At 46.5% G+C, this 22807-nt stretch overlaps 1 protein-coding gene across 2 annotated transcripts in view; it reads right to left on the bottom strand.

Moving 5' to 3' along the window:
- Positions 1-2623: 2623 nt before the first annotated feature.
- The window catches only part of LOC139549468 (neuroserpin-like), a 43930-nt gene continuing 23746 nt past the window's right edge, over positions 2624-22807 (bottom strand). Inside the window, exons 2-9 of one of the 2 annotated variants that reach the window (XM_071360016.1) lie at positions 12912-13178; positions 11627-11857; positions 11233-11427; positions 9907-10111; positions 9693-9802; positions 6964-7050; positions 4811-4900; positions 2624-4704 (exon numbers count right to left, since the gene is read on the bottom strand). In XM_071360016.1, the coding sequence (XP_071216117.1) occupies positions 4628-4704; positions 4811-4900; positions 6964-7050; positions 9693-9802; positions 9907-10111; positions 11233-11427; positions 11627-11857; positions 12912-13164 (1248 nt within the window). In that variant the 5' untranslated portion in view covers positions 13165-13178 and the 3' untranslated portion in view covers positions 2624-4627. The remainder of the gene's footprint in view (positions 4705-4810; positions 4901-6963; positions 7051-9692; positions 9803-9906; positions 10112-11232; positions 11428-11626; positions 11858-12911; positions 13179-22807) is intronic. The other variant, XM_071360017.1, reaches the window with a different exon arrangement.

Below are 22807 nucleotides of genomic sequence, written 5' to 3'. Positions count from 1 at the left end.
GGTGGTTGGCGGAGTGGCGTGGAGGGGGGTTGGGCAGGGGGGTGGAGCATTGGAAGTTAAGACCAGGTTCAGCCTTTGTTCTCTCTCTCTTACGTCTGGGCTTCACAAGAGAAGGTCACGATTGGCTTGTGGGTTATCTGTCATCTATTTGGCGTGTGCTACGGCCCAAACAGTAGCCTGTGTAAAGTTGGTTTAATAAACCGTCAATTCGCAAACTCAAGCCTCTGTCTGGACAATTGTTCATTTATGATCTAGTCAGGTCATTACAATACTGTCTACATTGTTCTGTAATTATATCATACTGCCTACATTGTTCTGTAATTATATCATACTGCCTACATTGTTCTGTAATTATATCATACTGCCTACATTGTTCTGTAATTATATCATACTGCCTACATTGTTCTGTAATTATATCATACTGCCTACATTGTTCTGTAATTATATCATACTGCCTACATTGTTCTGTAATTATATCATACTGCCTACATTGTTCTGTAATTATATCATACTGTCTACATTGTTCTGTAATTATATCATACTGCCTACATTGTTCTGTAATTATATCATACTGCCTACATTGTTCTGTAATTATATCACACTGCCTACATTGTTCTGTAATTATATCATACTGCCTACATTGTTCTGTAATTATATCATACTGCCTACATTGTTCTGTAATTATATCATACTGCCTACATTGTTCTGTAATTATATCATACTGCCTACATTGTTCTGTAATTATATCATACTGCCTACATTGTTCTGTAATTATATCATACTGCCTACATTGTTCTGTAATTATATCATACTGCCTACATTGTTCTGTAATTATATCATACTGCCTACATTGTTCTGTAATTATATCATACTGCCTACATTGTTCTGTAATTATATCATACTGCCTACATTGTTCTGTAATTTTATCATACTGCCTACATTGTTCTGTAATTATATCATACTGCCTACATTGTTCTGTAATTATATCATACTGCCTACATTGTTCTGTAATTATATCATACTGCCTACATTGTTCTGTAATTATATCATACTGCCTACATTGTTCTGTAATTATATCATACTGCCTACATTGTTCTGTAATTATATCATACTGCCTACATTGTTCTGTAATTATATCATACTGCCTACACACTGGCTTAACGCAGTTTCTCTGGACCCCCTTGGCCCCTCCCCTCCTGCCTTGGTGAGGCTGCAGGTTGTCCAGTATGCCAGCATGGTTCTGTAATGATATGATAATGCTGTCAGCATGGTTCTGTAGTGATATGATAATGGTGCCAGCATGGTTCTGTAATGATATGATAATGCTGTCAGCATGGTTCTGTAGTGATATGATAATGCTGCCAGTATGATTCTGTAGTGATATGATAATGCTGCCAACATGATTCTGTAGTGATATGATAATGCTGCCAGCATGGTTCTGTAGTGATATGATAATGGTGCCAGCATGGTTCTGTAGTGATATGATAATGCTGCCAGCATGGTTCTGTAATGATATGATAATGCTGCCAGCATGGTTCTGTAGTGATGTGATAATGCTGCCAGCATGGTTCTGTAATGATATGATAATGCTGCGAGCATGGTTCTGTAGTGATATGATAATGCTGCCAGCATGGTTCTGTAGTGATGTCATAATGCTGCCAACATGGTTCTGTAGTGATATGATAATGCTGCCAGCATGGTTCTGTAGTGATATGATAATGCTGCCAGCATGGTTATGTAGTGATATGATAATGCTGCCAGTATGGTTCTGTAGTGATATGATAATGCTGTCAGTATGGTTCTGTAGTGATATGATAATGCTGCCAGCATGGTTCTGTAGTGATATGATAATGCTGCCAGCATGGTTCTGTAGTGATATGATAATGCTGCCAACATGGTTCTGTAGTGATATGATAATGCTGCCAACATGATTCTGTAGTGATATGATAATGCTGCCATCGTGGTTCTGTAATGATATGATAATACTGCCAACATGGTTCTGTAGTGATATGATAATGCTATCAACATGATTCTATAGTGATATGATAATGTGGCCAGCATGGTTCTGTAGTGATATGATAATGCTGTCATCATGGTTCTGTAATGATATGACAATGCTGCCAATATGGCTCTGTAATGATATGATAATGCTGCCATCATGGTTCTGTAATGATATGATAATGCCTACAGCTTCCTTTCCATCATCTGCAATGAGGAGAGGAAGCCTCTGAGCTGCAGCCTCATTCCCTAGTCTTGTCTGTCCTCCAGTGTGCCATTGGCTACTTCTGTGATCAGATCTCCCCTCCATGCCAAATGATGGTCCTATCCTTGCCCCCCAAAAATATTGCTCAGATTTGGTATAGGCCTACTCTGTTCTTGCTGCTGTGAGGTATAGTGATGCAGAGGGCTTGTCAAGGTCATTTCCAGTCTTAACGTGACAATACTGTTATATGGCCTTTTACCTCAGAGGGTCATCATTAGAAATGATGTAATTACTATTACAGTACAATGTTGTAAGTAGAGTAATTACAATGCTACTACACAGGTATAAGAGCAATTTAATATAAAGTAGTGTTACCAAATACAATTCAATGCAACTATATACAAAAAGACACCCAGACAATTGTAACTGGAACACATTCATATTTAATTTTCAGTAAAAGAGTGAATACAGCTGGTGTTATAATTTCTCCCTGTTTCATCCAAACACAGTCTCCAACTGCACACCTCTTAGCACACTGTTCACCTACCTGCAAAAAACCTCCACTAAAATCAACAACTCATAAGGCATATTAGTTCATCAGGATTGTAAAGTACTTATAGCATAAATTAAAAAAGAGGAACCAAGATAGAATTACTAAGATTCTGTGTGATTAAATACATAAATTATCTGCACACGTTGTTTTGTTGTTGTTGTTGCAATAAATATCTAGTCTGGTATCTAAGACAGTAGTAAATGTACAGGGATATAATGGTGGTGATTTGGGAGACACACCTTTAAACGACAGAGTGTGTGTGTGTGTGTGTGTGTGTGTGTGTGTGTGTGTGTGTGTGTGTGTGTGTGTGTGTGTGTGTGTGTGTGTGTGTGTGTGTGTGTGTGTGAGGATAGTAAATTTAAAGGGGCAGTACATGGATATATCATTTATTTCTACTGATCCAATAGATAACATTACTTTTCTTTATATTTTCAAAAGTATGTGGACACCCCTTCAAATGAGTGAATTCGGCTATTTCAGCCACACCCGTTGCTGACAGGTGTAATAAAATCGAGCACACAACCATTCAATCTCCATAGACAAACATTGGCAGTAGAATGGCTCGTACTGAAGAGCTCAGTGATTTTCAATGTGCACCTTTCCAACAATTCAGTTCATCAAATTTTTGCCCTGCTAGAGCTGCCCCGGTCAACTAAGTGCTGTTATTGTGAAGTGGAAACGTCTAGGAGCAACAACGGCTCAGCCGCGAAGTGGTAGGCCACACAAGGTCACAGAACGGGACTGCTGAGTGCTGAAGCGCGTAAATATTGTCTGTCCTCAGTTGCAACACTCACTACCGAGTTCCAAACTGCCTCTGGAAGCAACGTCAGCACAATAACTGTTTGTCGGGAGCATTCATGAAATGGGTTTCCATGGCCGAGCAGCTGCACACAAGCCTAAAATCCCCATGTGCAATGCTAAGCGTTGGCTGGAGTGGTGTAAAGCTCGCCGCCATTGGACTCTGGAGCAGTGGAAACGCATTCTCTGGAGTGATGAATCATGCTTCACCATCTGGCAATCCGATGGACGAATCTGGGTTTGGCGGATGCCAGGAGAACGCTACCTGCCTCAAAGCATAGTGCCAACTGTAAAGTTTGGTGGAGGAGGAATAATGGTTGTGGACTGTTTTTCATGGTTCGGGCTAGGCCCCTTAGTTCCAGTGAAGGGAAATCTTCATGCTACAGCATACAATGACATTCTAGACGATTCTGTGCTTCCAACTTTGTGGCTACAGTTTGGGGAAGGCGCTTTCCTGTTTAAGCATAACAATGCCCCCGTGCACAAAGCGAGGTCCATACAGAAATGGTTTGTCGAGATCAGTGTGGGAGAACTTGACTGGCCTACACAGAACCCTGACCCCAACCCCATCAAACACCTTTGGGATGAATTGTAAAGCCGACTGCGAGCCAGGCCTAATCGACCAACATCAGTGCCCGACCTCACTAATGCTCTTGTGGCTGAATGGAAGCAAGTCCCCCACAGCAATGTTCCAACATCTATTGGAAAGCCTTCCCAGAAGAGTGGAGGCTGTTATAGCAGCAAAGGGGGGACCAACTCCATATTAATGCCCGTGATTTTGGAATGAGATGTTCGATGAGCAGGTGTCCACATACTTTTGTTCATGTAGTGTATTTACATCTCTCTCTTGTGGTTAAAGCTTACAGTATCAAAACACAGTCACATTATATGTATATATAATATATAGAATAGGAATCATATATATTCTCGATAAGAGTATAAAAACACAGCCAGCGATGGGGAGAGGAAAGGTTGTGTTTATGGCCTCGTTTTGCCTGGATTTGATTGGTTTTGAGCATATGACCGCATAGCAGGATAGCAGCACACTGGAATCCCATTGGCCATCTTCATAGTTACATGGAGTCGTTGTCGAAGTCAGTAGGGTCGATGACCTCTGGTGTCATAACCCTGCCCATGAACAGGATAGAACCTGGAGAGGAGGAGAGAAAGAAACTGTCAGAGAAGACACTAGGGTCAGAGACATAGAGAAGGAGACAGAGACTGACTGACGGACAGACAGACAGCGTAACACACACCTGTCCTGCGGTTTCTGATGAGGAAGAAGAAGGGGTGATCCGCCATGACCTGAGGGTACAGAACCAGAGTCCTGGTGAGAGCTATCATTCCTACAGGGAGAGAGAGAGAACATTCAACACACGGGGAGATTCTCCGTTGAATATTTCTCTCTCCTTTCTCCTTGCCTCCTTCTCAAAACCCATTGGATAAGAAAGCCAGGAGTCCCTCCCATCTGCCCTTCTCCTCCAATGGGTTTTAAGAAGGAGGTGAGAGGATGCAAGGAGTATACAATTGAGTGTCATTTAAATTAACTGACACTGAACAGTCAGCAGGAGGGAGCACTGTTTATATACCATCCATATGGAACACAGTACTGTAGTGAGAAGACACCACGGTACTGCAGTGAGAAGAACTGTTTATATACCATTCATATGGAACACAGTACTGTAGTGAGAAGACACCACGGTACTGCAGTGAGAAGACCTGTTTATATACCATTCATATGGAACACAGTACTGCAGTGAGAAGACACCACGGTACTGCAGTGAGAAGACCTGTTTATATATCATTCATATGGAACACAGTACTGTAGTGAGAAGACCTGTTTATATATCATCCATATGGAACACAGTACTGCAGTGAGAAGACCTGTTTATATATCATTCATATGGAACACAGTACTGCAGTGAGAAGACCTGTTTATATATCATTCATATGGAACACAGTACTGCAGTGAGAAGACCTGTTTATATATCATTCATATGGAACACAGTACTGTAGTGAGAAGACCTGTTTATATATCATTCATATGGAACACAGTACTGTAGTGAGAAGACCTGTTTATATATCATTCATATGGAACACAGTACTGCAGTGAGAAGACATGTTTATATATCATTCATATGGAACACAGTACTGCAGTGGGAAGACACCACAGTACTGCAGTGGGAAGACACCACAGTACTGCAGTGGGAAGACACCACAGTACTGCAGTGGGAAGACACCACAGTACTGCAGTGGGAAGACACCACAGTAATGCAGTGGGAAGACACCACAGTACTGCAGTGGGAAGACACCACAGTACTGCAGTGGAAAGACACCACAGTACTGCAGTGGGAAGACACCACAGTACTGCAGTGGGAAGACACCACAGTACTGCAGTGAGAAGACAACACAGTACTGCAGTGGGAAGACACCACAGTACTGCAGTGGGAAGACACCACATTACTGCAGTGGGAAGACACCACGGTACTGCAGTGGAAAGACACCACATTACTGCAGTGGGAAGACACCACAGTACTGCAATGGGAAGACACCACAGTACTGCAGTGGGAAGACACCACAGTACTGCAGTGGGAAGACACCACAGTACTGCAGTGGGAAGACACCACAGTACTGCAGTGGGAAGACACCACAGTACTGCAGTGAGAAGACACCACAGTACTGCAGTGGGAAGACACCACAGTACTGCAGTGGGAAGACACCACAGTACTGCAGTGGGAAGACACCACAGTACTGCAGTGGGAAGACACCACAGTACTGCAGTGAGAAGACAACACAGTACTGCAGTGGGAAGACACCACAGTACTGCAGTGGGAAGACAACACAGTACTGCAGTGGGAAGACACCACGGTACTGCAGTGGGAAGACAACACGGTACTGCAGTGGAAAGACAACACAGTACTGCAGTGGGAAGACACCACACAGGATCGACTCTGACAGAGATTGACAAGAAGAATAGAAAAGAGACAGGGTACTAATAGATGGAGAGAGAGAGAGAGAGAGAGAGGGATAGAGATATGTATATATATAGAGAGAGAGAGGGATAGAGAGATAGAGAGGGATAGAGAGATGTATATATATATATATAGAGAGAGAGCGAGAGAGGTATAGAGAGAGAGGAATAGCAAGAGCACAGGTGGATAGAGAGGAAAAATGTAAAAGCAAAAGAGAGCGAGAGAGAGAGAGAGAGACAGAGAGAGAGAAAGAGAGAAAGATAGAGAGAGACAGAGAGAGAGAAAGACAGTAAGGGTAGACCCTGCAGACAGAATGTAATTTCAGGAAGTTAACGATGAGGTCAGTAAGGGTAATAGAGGAAGTGGACAGGATATAAAGAGGTCCTCTGATGAGGGGTGGTGGAGGTGAAGAGATGATGATGCAACCATAAGGTCACCTGATCCTGCAGCTCCCTCTGCCCCCTCCTCGGTCACCTCCAGGTAGGCCTTCTGCACCGCCTTCCCAATGAACAGGTCCTTACCGTCTGGACAACACACACACACACACACACACACACACACACACACACACACACACACACACACACACACACACACACACACACACACACACACACACACACACACACACACACACACACACACACACACACACACACACACACACACACACACACGGTAAAGCAGAAACACAAAAGAGGAGACTCATTTCACACTCCAACACGTAAAGTGTTTCTAACTCTGCTGGCTGAGACTGTTAAAGATCTCTATCCAACTACTTCTGTCCTCTGACACACGGCGCCGTTCTGTCAGTCTGACCCACTCAGAATGAGGTACCTTGTAGAGATTCTCAAGGTGTCTCTTTCCGTCTGCTCAGAGTCATGTATAGAGAGTTGAGCCAATTTGGTTTCTATTTGAAAGTTCCTCAGACCGCCACTTTCTCCTCCATCGCCGTTGCTAAGTGATAATGTACGCCTCGGCGTTGGGCTGTTTATTACTGATAGTTTTCTGAACCTACGATGATGTGCAGCGAAAGCATTTTGTTGACACCACAACACAGTAAAGACTTGGTTACACATTATCCCCAATGCTAATCAATAAATACACTACCGTTCAAAAGTTTGGGGTCACTTAGAAATGTCCTTGTTTTACAAAGTCCTCAGCTGGCAGCTTCATTAAATAGTACCCGCAAAACAGCAGTCTCCACGTCAACAGTGAAGAGGCGACTCCGGGATGCTGGCCTTCTAGGCAGAGTTACAAAGAAAAAGCCATATCTCAGACTGGCCAATAAAAAGAAAAGACTAAGATGGGCAAAAGAACACAGACACTGTACAGAGGAACTCTGCCTAGAAGTTCAGCATCCCGGAGTCGCCTCTTCACTGTTGACATTGAGACTGGTGTTTTGCAGGTACTATTTAATGAAGCTGCCAGTTGAGGACTTGTGAGGCGTCTGTTTCTCAAACTAGACACTCTAATGTATATGTCCTCTTGCTCAGTTGTGCACCGGGGCCTCCCACTCCTCTTTCTATTCTGGTTAGGGCCAGTTTGCGCTGTTCTGTGAGGGAGTAGGTCACAGCGCTGTACCAGATCTTCAGTTTCTTGGCAGTTTCTCGTATTGAATAGCCTTCATTTCTCAGAACAAGAATAGACTGACGAGTTTCAGAAGAAAGTTCTTAGTTTCTAGCCATTTTGAGCCTGTAATCAAACCCACAAATGCTGATGCTCCAGATACTCAACTAGTCTAAAGGCCAGTTTAATTGCTTCTTTAATCAGGGCAACAGTTTTCAGCTGCCCTAACATAATTGCAAAAGGGTTTTCTAATGATCAATTAGCCTTTTTAAAATGATAAACTTGGATTAGCTAACACAACGTGCCATTGGAACACAGGAGTGATGGTTGCTGATAATGGGCCTCTGTACGCCTATGTAGATATTCCATTAAAAATCAGCCGTTTCCAGCTACAATAGTCATTTACAACATTAACAATGTCTACACAATATTTCTGATCTATTTGATGTTATTTTAATGGACAGCAATAAAAACAAGGACATTTCTAAGTGACCCCAAACCTTTGAACGGTAGCGTATATCTGTTAAATTCACTGCTCTGTTTACAGCGGGTCATTTCCCGGCACAGCCAGAAGAGGACTGGCCACCCCTCAGAGCCTGGTTCCTCTCTAGGTTTCTTCCTAGGTTCTGGCCTTTCTAGGGGGTTTTTCCGAGCCACCGGTTTTAGGCTGGGTTTCTGTACAGCACTTTGTGACATTGGCTGATGTAAAAAGGGCTTTATAAATACATTTTATTGATTGATTTCATAGGACACTGTCTGTAGGACTCTGGCTGCTCTGTTTACAGTGAGTCATTTCATAGGGAACTGTCTGTAGGACTCTGGCTGCTCTGTTTACAGTGAGTCATTTCATAGGGAACTGTCTGTAGGACTCTGGCTGCTCTGTTTACAGTGAGTCATTTCATAGGGAACTGTCTGTAGGACTCTGGCTGCTCTGTTTACAGTGAGTCATTTCATAGGGAACTGTCTGTAGGACTCTGGCTGCTCTGTTTACAGTGAGTCATTTCATAGGGAACTGTCTGTAGGACTCTGGCTGCTCTGTTTACAGTGAGTCATTTCATAGGGAACTGTCTGAACAGCTGTTGTGTAGTTACATCACCAACATTTAGAGAATAAAGGATCTAAAACTGTGATGTTTAACTATTCTGTTGGTTTGGAAAAGTTTGTACTTGTTCTCTGTTGATAGGAAGTGATGTCAGAGCTCATCCCTGAAAGTACAGGGACCAAGGTCACCAGGATGACACACGGATGATTCACATGAACACGTAAACACAGAGTATTAACCTGGAATCTCCGGGAGGTTGGTCAGTTTCTCTGATGCTGTTTGATTGGCCCCTCCCTCATATTGTATATTTACATTAGATGTATTACTCCCACCGCTGCTTGTTCCTCAGACCTCCCTTTTCCCCACAACCACTCCAATTAAAGACCAACAATAACAGTCATCTCACCTGTCATGGCGGAGGTGTGTGTGTGTGTGTGTGTGTGTGTGTGTGTGTGTGTGTGTGTGTGTGTGTGTGTGTGTGTGTGTGTGTGTGTGTGTGTGTGTGTGTGTGTGTGTGTGTGTGTGAGACGTGGGCAGGCTGGGAAGGGCTCCTACCTGCCATCTCACCTGTCATGGCGGAGAGGTCAGCATCTCTAGTGAAGATGTTCTTGATGCCCAGATCCTGCAGAGTCTCCTTCAGATCTACCTTCTGCTCAACCTTAAACCTGACAACACACACACATAAAATGGAACAAGTGTGTGTCTGTGTGTATGTGCGTGTGTGTGTGTGAGTGAGTGAGTGTGTGTGTGTGTGTGTTTTGTCCTTTACTTGGGCAGGTAGACCTCCACCTTCTGCCTCTTGACGTTGTTGGCCCACTCCTCCAGGAGAGGGGCTCTGATGATTGGCTCCAGGACTGCCAGGGGGACTTCCTGTCTGGGTAACACCACCAGCATGCTCATGTCCTCTCCTTCATAGGGCATCTCCAACACCTGGTACACACCTCCTGCCTCGGATGAACCATCACTGAACTCACCTGACACACACATACACAGACACACAGACATACACACACACACACACACACACACGCACACACACACACACACACACACACACACACACACAGACACACACAGACACACACAGACAGACAGACAGACAGACAGACAGACAGACAGACAGACAGACAGACAGACAGACAGACAGACAGACAGACAGACAGACAGACAATGTCAGAGACACAATATCAGACAAGACTCTGTGGTTGTGAGAGAGACAGAAGATACAGAGACAGAAGAGACAGAGACAGAAGATACAGAAGATACAGAGACAGAAGAGACAGAGACAGAAGTTACAGAGACAGAAGATACAGATACAGAAGAGACAGATACAGAAGAGACAGATACAGAAGAGACAGAAGAGACAGAGACAGAAGAGTCAGAAGAGACAGATACAGAAGAGACAGAAGATACAGAAGAGACAGATACAGAAGAGACAGAAGATACAGAAGAGACAGAAGATACAGAAGAGACAGAAGAGACAGAGACAGAAGAGACAGAAGAGACAGAGACAGAAGAGACAGAAGAGACAGAGACAGAAGATACAGAGACAGAAGATACAGAAGAGACAGAAGAGACAGAAGATACAGAAGAGACAGAGACAGAAGAGACAGAGACAGAAGAGACAGAGACAGAAGAGACAGAGACAGAAGAGACAGAGACAGAAGAGACAGAGACAGAAGAGACAGAGACAGAAGAGACAGAAGAGACAGAGACAGAAGAGACAGAGACAGAAGAGACAGAGACAGAAGAGACAGAAAAGACAGAAGATACAGAAGAGACAGAAGAGACAGGATAACAATAGCACTTTCTGGAACATTTGCTTTTTTTTGTTGTGCAAAAGGGTGTGTATTTGTGAGAGTGTGTGTATTTGTGAGAGTGTGTGTATTTGTGAGAGTGTGTGTATTTGTGAGAATGTGTGTATTTGTGAGAGTGTGTGTATTTGTGAGAGTGTGTGTATTTGTGTATGTTTGTGAGAGAGTATATGATTTATATACAGACATCCCTTGGGGGACCTGTTTCTATTCCCACTGGTACATGAGAGTTTACACACACACCCACACCCACCCACACACAGACACACACACACCCCTACCATAGTAGAAGTCTCCCTGCTGGTACATCATGTGTGTCTGGGTCTCGCTCCCGTCGTCTTTGCTGAAGGAGAAGGTTCTGGTGTTTTCCGGTCTGAACTGGTTCTTCCAGCTGCCCCGGAAGTACACAGCGTTGACCAGGGTCAGCCGGGTCACACTGCTGAAGTCATCAGCTGACAGCAGGTCACGGATCTTACCTGGAGACACACACACACACACACACACACACACACACACACACACACACACACACACACACACACACACACACACACACACACACACACACACACACACACACACACACACACACACAGTGGTTAACTTATATGCATGCCTGTATATATAACCACATGCATTAGCATTAGGTGAGATTGACTCCACACACAGACTCACTCTCTGTGTGGTTCTCCACCCAGCCATTGATCTGTTCTGCCACGGCAGCTGATTCGCTGAAGTCCACCGTCTCCACCTCCGCCCGGAAGTACTTCTTCATCAGTCGCAGGAACTCCGGGTTAAAGGTCACGCCGCTCTGCAGGAAGAGGGAGTTGGCCAATCGGATGATGTAGTGGGCGTCGTCTTCAGACAGAGCCCCTGTCAGGTTCTGGAGCAGAGAGAACTCCTCATCTGGGGGACGGACAGAGAGACGTCTTACTCACTGGGAGGTGGCTGTGTGAGTGTGTATACCTGTCGGCAGGTGGCTGTGTGGGTGTGTGTTCTGCAGTGTGTATACCTGTCGGTAGGTGGCTGTGTGTGTGTGTGTGTGTGTGTTCTGCGGTGTGTATACCTGTCGGTAGGTGGCTGTGTGGGTGTGTGTTCTGCGGTGTGTATACCTGTCGGCAGGTGGCTGTGTGGGTGTGTGTGTGTGTTCTGCGGTGTGTATACCTGTCGGTAGGTGGCTGTGTGTGTGTGTGTGTGTTCTGCGGTGTGTATACCTGTCGGTAGGTGGCTGTGTGGGTGTGTGTTCTGCGGTGTGTATACCTGTCGGTAGGTGGCTGTGTGTGTGTGTGTGTGTGTGTGTGTGTGTGTGTGTGTTTGTGTGTGTGTGTGTGTGTGTGTGTGTATACCTGTCGGTAGGTGGTTGTGTGAGTGTGTGTGTGTGTTCTGCGGTGTGTATACCTGTCGGTAGGTGGCTGTGTGTGTGTGTGTGTGTTCTGCGGTGTGTATACCTGTCGGTAGGTGGCTGTGTGGGTGTGTGTTCTGCGGTGTGTATACCTGTCGGTAGGTGGCTGTGTGTGTGTGTGTGTGTGTGTGTGTGTGTGTGTGTGTGTTTGTGTGTGTGTGTGTGTGTGTGTGTATACCTGTCGGTAGGTGGTTGTGTGAGTGTGTGTGTGTGTTCTGCGGTGTGTATACCTGTCGGTAGGTGGCTGTGTGTGTGTGTGTGTGTTCTGCGGTGTGTATACCTGTCGGTAGGTGGTTGTGTGAGTGTGTGTTCTGCAGTGTGTATACCTGTCGGTAGGTGGCTGTGTGTGTGTGTGTGTGTGTGTGTGTGTGTGTGTGTGTGTGTGTGTGTGTGTGTGTGTGTGTGTGTGTGTGTGTGTGTGTGTGTGTGTGTGTGTGTGTGTGTTCTGCGGTGTGTATACCTGTCGGTAGGTGGCTGTGTGTGTGTGTGTGTGTGTTCTGCGGTGTGTATACCTGTCGGTAGGTGGCTGTGTGTGTGTGTGTTCTGCGGTGTGTATACCTGTCGGTAGGTGGCTGAAGCCGACAGCCTGGCGTATCTGTGTGAGGGAGGCCCCGCGGGCCCCCAGCTCCACCATGCCCAGGGCCACAGCCACGCTGAGGGGGGAGAAGATGATGTTGTCGTCCCCCGCCCTCGCCTGCAGCTGGTGGTACAGTCTGACAGAGAACTCTGCCGTGGTGTCCTCCGGAATGTCAGCCGCACGGCAACCAGGGCCCGGCCACAGGAGGAGTGGCAGGAGGCCGATAATAAACATGGGAGAGTTGAAAGCTAGAGAGAGAGAGAGAGAGAGACTTTTTCAGCATGTTTTTACAAAAAGATAGATTTAGAGTTAGATAAACTTTTTTGGGCAAGGACATATACAGGTTACTACCCTCCACAACATAACCTTCACTATGTCACCTTGACATATACAGGATACTACCCTCCACAACATTCCCTTCAATATGTCACCAGGACATATACAGGATACTACCCTCTACAACACAACCTTCACTATGTCACCAGGACATATACAGGATATTACCATCTACAACATAACATTCACTATGTCACCAGGACATATACAGGATACTACCCTCCACAGCATAACCTTCACTATGTCACCTTGACATATACAGGATACTACCCTCCACAACACAACCTTCACTATGTCACCAGGACATATACAGGATACTACCCTCCACAACATAACCTTCACTATGTCACCAGGACATATACAGGATGCTACCCTCCACAGCATAACCTTCACTATGTCACCTTGACATATACAGGACACTGCCCTAAACAACATAACCTTCACTATGTCACCAGGACATATACAGGATACTACCCTCAACATAACCTTCACTATGTCACCTTGACATATACAGGATAATGCCCTAAACAACATAACCTTCACTATGTCACCAGGACATATACAGGATACTACCCTCTACAACATAACCTTCACTATGTCACCAGGACATATACAGGATACTACCCTCAACATAACCTTCACTATGTCACCAGGACATATACAGGATACTGCCCTAAACAACATAACCTTCACTATGTCACCAGGACATATACATGATACTACCCTCCACAACATAACCTTCACTATGTCACCAGGACATATACAGGATACTACCCTCCACAACATAACCTTCACTATGTCACCTTGACATATACAGGATACTACCCCCTACAACATAACCTTCACTATGTCACCTTGACATATACAGGTTACTACCCTCCACAACATAACCTTCACTATGTCACCTTGACATATACAGGTTACTACCCTCCACAACACTATGTCACCTTGACATATACAGGTTATTACCCTCCACAACATAACCTTCACTATGTCACCTTGACATATACAGGTTATTACCCTCCACAACATAACCTTCACTATGTCACCTTGACATATACAGGTTACTACCCTCCACAACATAACCTTCACTATGTCACCTTGACATATACAGGTTATTACCCTCCACAACACTATGTCACCAGGACATATACAGGTTACTACCCCCCACAACACTATGTCACCAGGACATATACAGGTTACTACCCCCCACAACACTATGTCACCTTGACATATACAGGTTATTACCCTCCACAACACTATGTCACCAGGACATATACAGGTTACTACCCCCCACAACACTATGTCACCTTGACATATACAGGTTATTACCCTCCACAACACTATGTCACCTTGACATATACAGGTTATTACCCTCCACAACATACATTTCAATCCAAATCAAAACTCCAAACTGATTTTGGACAAAATGACCTGGAAGGATTCCTACTTTCAAATATTATTTCTCCCAAACTATACAGGAAATGCTCTGGCAAGCAAACAACAAAAACCTTAAAACAACATCCAACCTGGAACTGAGTGAGTCATGTTTAGTCTGAAGCTACTTTTAAAGCCAAGAAGAAAAATACATTACAATGATATATTTTACTTTATAAGAACTGGACGCTAAGTTAATGGTACCAAGCTTGATAGACAGAATGGATACAACTTCAATTAGCAACTGAGGTGTGAAGTGAGAGGTGTCAAAGCTCTTGAGCCCAACAATGGCAGGAGAGTTTCACAGCCTCCCAAATGCAGAGGCCTTTGAAGCCCCCTCCCGCTGTTCAGAGATCATTACAATACAGTATCCTTTGGATGTAAAAAACGACAAGGAACGAAAAGAGCACAAAAAGAAGCTTCTTATGGAAAATCAAGAGACATTTTTTGCTGACTATTATAAAAAAATCAAAATGTAAGCAACTTACTCTTCCACACAGAACATCCCCTGGCATGGCACAGTGCTATATTAACACACTACTCCTCTGTCAAGAGGTGGTGTGTTTGCGAAGGGTGAACTCTCAGGACACTAGACAACGAGGACTCTGAGTCAGCCCATGTCAACCTGTACAATTCTGGAACAGTATTGGTACAGGGCCCCAAACATTTTTCACTGGACATTCAAATAATCAAAGAGATAGCTCAGCAGGATAAGCTCTCTCGTGAGAAAGATACCCCGAGCGTGTCAGACTACAACTCTTCATTATATAACCCCACAGACGAGCAACCCCAAGCAGAAAGTCAACCTCCCAGCACAGAGTACTACCCCCTCATTGAAACGAAGGATACATTCACCCAGCTGGAGGTAAGGCAGGTGGAACACACTCTAGTCAGCACAAAAACATTGTTCAGCTCAAGAACCCACCCCTCAACCTGACCTGGAGAGCTGGAGAGAGACATATCTACACTCTGGACTGTGGGGAGACAACATCAACAGGACAAAGAGCAGGAGAAGCCAGCAGGACAGTCCACCCCAGACCCTGACCAAAGCCTCGACACCACAGCAGGACAGTCCACCCCAGACCCTGACCAAAGCCTCGACACTACAGCAGGACAGTCCACCCCAGACCCTGACCAAAGCCTCGACACCACAGCAGGACAGTCCACCCCAGACCCTGACCAAAGCCTCGACACCACAGCAGGACAGTCCACCCCAGACCCTGACCAAAGCCTCGACACCACAGCAGGACAGTCCACCCCAGACCCTGACCAAAGCCTCGACACCACAGCAGGACAGTCCACCCCAGACCCTGACCAAAGCCTCGACACCACAGCAGGACAGTCCACCCCAGACCCTGACCAAAGCCTCGACACCACAGCAGGACAGTCCACCCCAGACCCTGACCAAAGCCTCGACACTACAGCAGGACAGTCCACCCCAGACCCTGACCAAAGCCTCGACACCACAGCAGGACAGTCCACCCCAGACCCTGACCAAAGCCTCGACACCACAGCAGGACAGTCCACCCCAGACCCTGACCAAAGCCTCGACACCACAGCAGGACAGTCCACCCCAGACCCTGACCAAAGCCTCGACACCACAGCAGGACAGTCCACCCCAGACCCTGACCAAAGCCTCGACACCACAGCAGGACAGTCCACCCCAGACCCTGACCAAAGCCTCGACACCACAGCAGGACAGTCCACCCCAGACCCTGACCAAAGCCTCGAAACCACAGCAGGACAGTCCACCCCAGACCCTGACCAAAGCCTCGACATCACAGCAGGACAGTCCACCCCAGACCCTGACCAATTCCTCGACACCACAGCAGGACAGTCCACCCCAGACCCTGACCAAAGCCTCGACACCACAGCAGGACAGTCCACCCCAGACCCTGACCAAAGCCTCGACACCACAGCAGGACAGTCCACCCCAGACCCTGACCAAAGCCTCGACACCACAGCAGGACAGTCCACCCCAGACCCTGACCAAAGCCTCGACATCACAGCAGGACAGTCCACCCCAGACCCTGACCAAAGCCTCGACATCACAGCAGGACAGTCCACCCCAGACCCTGACCAAAGCCTCGACATCACAGCAGGACAGTCCACCCCAGACCCTGACCAAAGCCTCGACATCACAGCAGGACAGTCCACCCCAGACCCTGACCAAAGCCTCGACATCACAGCAGGACAGTCCACCCCAGACCCTGACCAAAGCCTCGACATCACAGCAGGACAGTCCACCCCAGACCAAAGTCTCGACACCACAGCAAGACAGTCCACCCCAGACCAAAGTCTCGACACCACAGCAGGACAGTCCACCCCAGACCAAAGTCTCGACACCACAGCAGGACAGTCCACCCCAGACCGTGACCAAAGTCTCGACACCACAGCAGGACAGTCCACCCCAGACCGTGACCAAAGTCTCAACACCACAGCAGGACAGTCCACCCCAGACCGTGACCAAAGTCTCGACACCACAGCAGGACAGTCCACCCCAGACACTGACCATAGCATCGACAACACAGCGGGACAGACAAATGAAGAACCCCACACCCAGGGGACCCCACCCCCTCTGAGCAGCCCCCCTGATAGCCCTCCCTCTCTTCCTCCCTCCCTCCCTCCCTCCCTCCCTCCCTCCCTCTCCCTCCCTCTCTTCCTCTCCCTCTCTCCCAACCTCAAAGCAGCATGTTACATATATGTGTGTGTGTGTGTTCAGCAGGAGCAGCCAGAACACACCAGTCCCCTTAAGAACTGTGTGTATATATATATATAAACGCAATTCATGCAGTATCATCCCTCTGCCTCATACCGTTGCCTGGCAAGGCTGTTTTCTGCACAAATAAAGAAAACAGGAGCCACTATGTTTTTAGAGCGATAGAGGGAATGGGAGAGAGGAACATATACAGAGGGGATGTCCCTCCCTAGTTCTCTGTTGTGTATTGTTGAGCCGCTTAATAAGTTTAAGGTACCCTGTGTCATGTCAAAATCATCCCAGCGTGAAATAGTTCCCAATATGTATAAATCTTCCCAGCGTGAAATAGTTCCCAATTGTTCTGATTGTAACGTCATGCTGTAAAATTTCTCCCAGTATGAAAATGTTCCCAGTTCAATACTTGCACGCTCATCTCTATATGTGGATGGCTGAGCTCATCTCTTTATGTGGACGGCTGAGCTCATCTCTTTATGTGGACGGCTGAGCTCATCTCTTTATGTGGACGGCTGAGCTCATCTCTTGATGTGGACGGCTGAGCTCATCTCTTGATGTGGACGGCTGAGCTCATCTCTTTATGTGGACGGCTGAGCTCATCTCTATATGTGGACGGCTGAGCTCATCTCTTTATGTGGACGGCTGAGCTCATCTCTTTATGTGGACGGCTGAGCTCATCTCTTTATGTGGACGGCTGAGCTCATCTCTTTATGTGGACGGCTGAGCTCATCTCTTGATGTGGATGGCTGAGCTCATCTCTTGATGTGGATGGCTGAGCTCATCTCTTGATGTGGACGGCTGAGCTCATCTCTTTATGTGGACGGCTGAGCTCATCTCTTTATGTGGACGGCTGAGCTCATCTCTTTATGTGGACGGCTGAGCTCATCTCTTGATGTGGATGGCTGAGCTCATCTCTTGATGTGGATGGCTGAGCTCATCTCTTGATGTGGACGGCTGAGCTCATCTCTTTATGTGGACGGCTGAGCTCATCTCTATATGTGGATGGCTGAGCTCATCTCTTGATGTGGATGGCTGAGCTCATCTCTTGATGTGGATGGCTGAGCTCATCTCTTTATGTGGATGGCTGAGCTCATCTCTTTATGTGGATGGCTGAGCGCATCTCTTTATGTGGATGGCTGAGCTCATCTCTTTATGTGGACGGCTGAGCTCATCTCTTTATGTGGACGGCTGAGCTCATCTCTATATGTGGATGGCTGAGCTCATCTCTTTATGTGGACGGCTGAGCTCATCTCTTGATGTGGACGGCTGAGCTCATCTCTTTATGTGGATGGCTGAGCTCATCTCTTTATGTGGATGGCTGAGCTCATCTCTTTATGTGGACGGCTGAGCTCATCTCTTGATGTGGACGGCTGAGCTCATCTCTTGATGTGGATGGCTGAGCTCATCTCTATATGTGGATGGCTGAGCTCATCTCTATATGTGGATGGCTGAGCTCATCTCTATATGTGGATGGCTGAGCTCATCTCTATATGTGGATGGCTGAGCTCATCTCTATATGTGGATGGCTGAGCTCATCTCTTGATGTGGACGGCTGAGCTCATCTCTTTATGTGGACGGCTGAGCTCATCTCTTGATGTGGACGGCTGAGCTCATCTCTTGATGTGGACGGCTGAGCTCATCTCTATATGTGGATGGCTGAGCTCATCTCTATATGTGGATGGCTAAGGTGAGATCAGAGAACTATTTCACACGGGATGATTTATACATATTGGGAACTATTTCACGCTGGGATGATTTATACATATTGGGAACTATTTCACGCTGGGATGATTTATACATATTGGGAACTATTTCACGCTAGGAAGATTTTGACATGACACCCTGCATGTTGTTTGTGTGTTTGGGGCTCCGTGTGTCTATTCAATGTTGATTCAACGTAATTTCATTGATATGACGGAGAAACAACGGTGCTTCAAGCGCTGTGTGCCCAGTGGGTAGCCTAGCCTGACACACAAAATTAGAGTTCAACTATGGCACACAACGATCATATCCATGCAGACTTCCTCAGTTCCGCTCTAGGAACTGTCTCAAAACATGGAATGTGTTAATAATTCTAGAATCCTCTCCATTGGAATGTGTTAATAATTCTAGAATCCTCTCCATTGGAATGTGTTAATAATTCTAGAATCCTCTCCATTGGAATGTGTTAATAATTCTAGAATCCTCTCAATTGGAATGTGTTAATAATTCTAGAATTCTCTTCATTGGAATGTGTTAATAATTCTAGAATCCTCTCCATTGGAATGTGTTAATAATTCTAGAATCCTCTCCATTGGAATGTGTTAATAATTCTAGAATTCTCTTTATTGGAATGTGTTAATAATTCTAGAATCCTCTCCATTGGAATGTGTTAATAATTCTAGAATCCTCTCCATTGGAATGTGTTAATAATTCTAGAATCCTCTCAATTGGAATGTGTTAATAATTCTAGAATTCTCTTCATTGGAATGTGTTAATAATTCTAGAATCCTCTCCATTGGAATGTGTTAATAATTCTAGAATCCTCTCCATTGGAATGTGTTAATAATTCTAGAATCCTCTCCATTGGAATGTGAGACATGTTGGACAATGACTCGGGTCCTCTGTTGTCAAATCAAATCAAAGTTTATTTGTTATATGCGCCGAATACAACAGGTGTAGACCTTACAGTGAAATGCTTACTTACAGGCCCTAACCAACAGTGCGATTTGTAAGTAAAAATTAGGTATTAGGTGAACAAAAGATAAGTAAAGAAATAAAAACAACAGTAAAAAGACACTGAAAAATAACAGTAGCGAGGCTATATACAGTAGAGAGGCTATATACAGTAGCCAGGCTATATACAGTAGCCAGGCTATATACAGTAGTGAGGCTATATACAGTAGCGAGGCTATATACAGTAGCGAGGCTACATACAGTAGCGAGGCTACATACAGTAGTGAGGCTACATACAGTAGCCAGGCTACATACAGTAGCCAGGCTACATACAGTAGCCAGGCTATATACAGTAGTGAGGCTATATACAGTAGCCAGGCTATATACAGTAGCGAGGCTACATACAGTAGCGAGGCTATATACAGTAGCGAGGCTATATACAGTAGCGAGGCTACATACAGTAGCGAGGCTACATACAGTAGCGAGGCTATATACAGTAGCGAGGCTACATACAGTAGCGAGGCTATATACAGTAGCGAGGCTATATACAGTAGCGAGGCTATATACAGTAGCGAGGCTATATACAGTAGCGAGGCTACATACAGTAGCGAGGCTACATACAGTAGCGAGGCTATATACAGTAGCGAGGCTATAACAGTAGCGAGGTTATATACAGTAGCGAGGCTATATACAGTAGCGAGGCTATATACAGTAGCGAGGCTATATACAGTAGCGAGGCTATATACAGTAGCGAGGCTATATACAGTAGCGAGGCTACATACAGTAGCGAGGCTACATACAGTAGTGAGGCTATATACAGTAGCGAGGCTATATACAGTAGCGAGGCTATAACAGTAGCGAGGCTATATACAGTAGCGAGGCTATATACAGTAGCGAGGCTACATACAGTAGCGAGGCTATATACAGTAGCGAGGCTACATACAGTAGCGAGGCTACATACAGTAGCGAGGCTATATACAGTAGCGAGGCTATATACAGTAGCGAGGCTATAACAGTAGCGAGGCTATATACAGTAGCGAGGCTATATACAGTAGCGAGGCTATATACAGTAGCGAGGCTACATACAGTAGCGAGGCTATATACAGTAGCGAGGCTATATACAGTAGCGAGGCTATATACAGTAGCGAGGCTATATACAGTAGCGAGGCTATATACAGTAGCGAGGCTATATACAGTAGCGAGGCTATATACAGTAGCGAGGCTACATACAGTAGCGAGGCTACATACAGTAGCGAGGCTATATACAGTAGCGAGGCTATATACAGTAGCGAGGCTATAACAGTAGCGAGGCTATATACAGTAGCGAGGCTATATACAGTAGCGAGGCTATATACAGTAGCGAGGCTATATACAGTAGCGAGGCTATATACAGTAGCGAGGCTACATACAGTAGCGAGGCTATATACAGTAGCGAGGCTATATACAGTAGCGAGGCTATATACAGTAGTGAGGCTATATACAGTAGCGAGGCTATATACAGTAGCGAGGCTATATACAGTAGCGAGGCTATATACAGTAGTGAGGCTATATACAGTAGCGAGGCTATATACAGTAGCGAGGCTATATACAGTAGCGAGGCTATATACAGTAGTGAGGCTACATACAGGCACCGGTTAATCGGGCTAATTGACGTCTCCCTCCCAAATGGCAAAGAACCTCTCACGTTCCCACGCCTGCTCCCACGCCTGCTCTCATTGGGTAAGTGGAGCATTGTCTGTGGCTCCTCCATAAACCCGACACAGAGGGCAGGTTGTGAGCCAGATAAAGACGTGGGAGTGAGGGGGAGGCGGAGGTGGGGGATTATCTGGGTAATAGTGACACCTGTGTGACCTTATGAGTTGTGGGAGCAGAGCTGTTCTCTTAAAGCAGCCTGCTATCTGTAAGGGAGGGGGGTAGACCGACTGGGGAGAGGGTAAGGGTAGACAAACTGGGGAGAGAGGGAGAGGGCATGGGAGGGAGGGGGGTAGACCGACTGGGGAGAGAGGGAGAGGGCATGGGAGGGAGGGGGGTAGACCGACTGGGGAGAGAGGGAGAGGGCATGGGAGGGAGGGGGGTAGACCGACTGGGGAGAGAGGGAGAGGGCATGGGAGGGAGGGGGGTAGACCGACTGGGGAGAGAGGGAGAGGGCATGGGAGGGAGGGGGGTAGACCGACTGGGGAGAGAGGGAGAGGGCATGGGAGGGAGGGGGGTAGACCGACTGGGGAGAGAGGGAGAGGGCATGGGAGGGAGGGGGGTAGACCGACTGGGGAGAGAGGGAGAGGGCGTGGGAGGGAGGGGGGAGGGTAAGGGTAGACAAACTGGGGAGAGAGGGAGAGGGCGTGGGAGGGAGGGGGGTAGACCGACTGGGGAGAGAGGGAGAGGGCGTGGGAGGGAGGGGGGTAGACAAACTGGGGAGAGAGGGAGAGGGCATGGGAGGGAGGGGGGTAGACCGACTGGGGAGAGAGGGAGAGGGCGTGGGAGGGAGGGGGGTAGACCGACTGGGGAGAGAGGGAGAGGGCGTGGGAGGGAGGGGGGTAGACCGACTGGGGAGAGAGGGAGAGGGCATGGGAGGGAGGGGGGGTAAGGGTCTGAGATGGGCATCACCTGAGCGCCACAGGTGAAAAGCAACACCTGTTAAACCCATATGCCTCATAAAAACCTGAGGTGATGCCAGCAGAGCACAAACCCCAGGCACTTTACAGTCATTTCTGTTTCATCTTCACAGCTTCTAAAATC

This window comes from Salvelinus alpinus, chromosome 22, assembly GCF_045679555.1.
Source record: "Salvelinus alpinus chromosome 22, SLU_Salpinus.1, whole genome shotgun sequence".
Lineage (NCBI taxonomy): Eukaryota > Metazoa > Chordata > Actinopteri > Salmoniformes > Salmonidae > Salvelinus > Salvelinus alpinus.
This window is presented reverse-complemented; position numbering and strand designations above follow the sequence as displayed.